The sequence below is a fragment of the Pygoscelis adeliae genome, unplaced genomic scaffold (assembly GCF_000699105.1).
Source record: "Pygoscelis adeliae isolate BGI_AS28 unplaced genomic scaffold, ASM69910v1 Scaffold431, whole genome shotgun sequence".
Taxonomy (NCBI): domain Eukaryota; kingdom Metazoa; phylum Chordata; class Aves; order Sphenisciformes; family Spheniscidae; genus Pygoscelis; species Pygoscelis adeliae.
In genome coordinates this window covers 103,062-104,584 of record NW_008824047.1, presented here as the reverse complement: position 1 = coordinate 104,584, position 1,523 = coordinate 103,062, and the positions used below count along the sequence as shown (strand labels likewise).

The window sequence follows — 1,523 nt, the reverse complement described above, 5'->3', positions numbered from 1 at the left end:
CCCCCACATGCACACACACACACACACAGCATGCGAACAGCCTGCAACACCCCCACAGTTACACACACGCGGCACAGCCTGCAAATTTGTGTGCACACACACACACACAACCCCCCCGTGCAGCCTGCAAACCCACAGACCTGCACACGCAGCCCCCCACACACACACTAACACAACCTGCAAACCCCCCCAGTGTGCAAACATACGTGCAGCACAGACACACACAGCGCACACAAACACAGCCTGCAAACCTCTGCACGCACACACCCACACACATCCACAGAGCTCGCAAACCCCCAAACTCACACACGCATACACTCCAAGCTTGCAAACAGGCTGCAAACCCGCACACCGTGTGGGCACACGCAGCTTGCAGCCCCACAAACTTATACACACACACATGCGTGCGCACACCCCCTATGCAAACACAGCCTGCAGCCACCTGCAAACACACCTCTTGACCAAACACAGCTTGCACGCCTGCACATACAGCTCACACACACACACACACACACAGAATGCACGCAAACACAGCGTGCGCACACACACGCTCCATCCTGCACACGCAGTGCCCCTGCACGCTGTCACCCATCCCCAGCACCCCACGGGGATCACACACACAGTCACAGGCTGCTGCCTACAACCCCCGAACACTGTCACAACCTGCCAGCAGCCTCTTCTCCATCCCTCTGCAGAGCACATGCATTGTGATAGACACCCACATGCATATACGCACACATAGCGCCCCATGTCCAGCTGCGCCGCACTGGCATCCCCAGGCAGGGTCTGTCCCCCCATGCTCAAAGCAGGGGCACGTGGTAGGTGGTGGTGCAGTGAGTCCCCATCCCGCCAGCCCCCAGGCAGCACCCCGGGGCTCCTGGGCTCCTGCTGCCCCACCGAGGGCAGTGCTGGGGTGGAAAGTCCCTCCACAGGTCCGCAAGGCCAGCGGGGATGTGGGGAGGGGGCCAAGGGGAGCAGGCACTGCCAGCAGGCAGATCTGCCCACCCTCTGCCTGCACACCCCAAAAGCTCCCTCTGCCCATCCTAGAAGGCATTTGGGGCTGGAGGTGCAGAGGGTGCATACTGAGGGACTGTCCCATCCCTCGTGCCTGGGTGGTGGGGACCCTGGGCACGGCATCCCTGACCGCGTCTCTCTCTGCCCATGCAGGTGGCCCTGGTCAGCGAGCCCGGACGGCAGTGGATGAGAGCTGGGCACTGGCCTAGCCGCACAGGCGCACCGGCACCATGGACTTCGTCATGAAGCAAGCGCTGGGCGGTGAGTGGGTGCTGTCCCCCTTCAGGGTCCCCCCTCCAGGAGCAAGGACAGCCTGGCACCCCAGGGAGCACGGTGGGAGGGACGTGGTGGGGGGACAGAGCCGTGGGGAAAGCTGCTGGCAGCGGGCAGCTGCTGCCGGAGCCCTCCGGAGCTCCTGTTTCCAGTGCCGGCAGCGCCTGGCTGGGGAATCCCAGCTCTCCCACCACTAAGTGGGCTTCCCCAGCAGGTCCCCTGGGTGCCCGTGCCGA

General features: G+C 63.2%; 1 protein-coding gene across 1 annotated transcript in view; it reads left to right on the top strand.

Moving 5' to 3' along the window:
* Window positions 1-1,214: 1,214 nt before the first annotated feature.
* Window positions 1,215-1,523, top strand: part of CPLX2 (complexin 2) — a 1,168-nt gene continuing 859 nt past the window's right edge. The window contains exon 1 of the mRNA XM_009333509.1: window positions 1,215-1,275. Coding sequence (XP_009331784.1) covers window positions 1,245-1,275 — 31 coding nt within the window. The 5' untranslated portion in view covers window positions 1,215-1,244. The remainder of the gene's footprint in view (window positions 1,276-1,523) is intronic.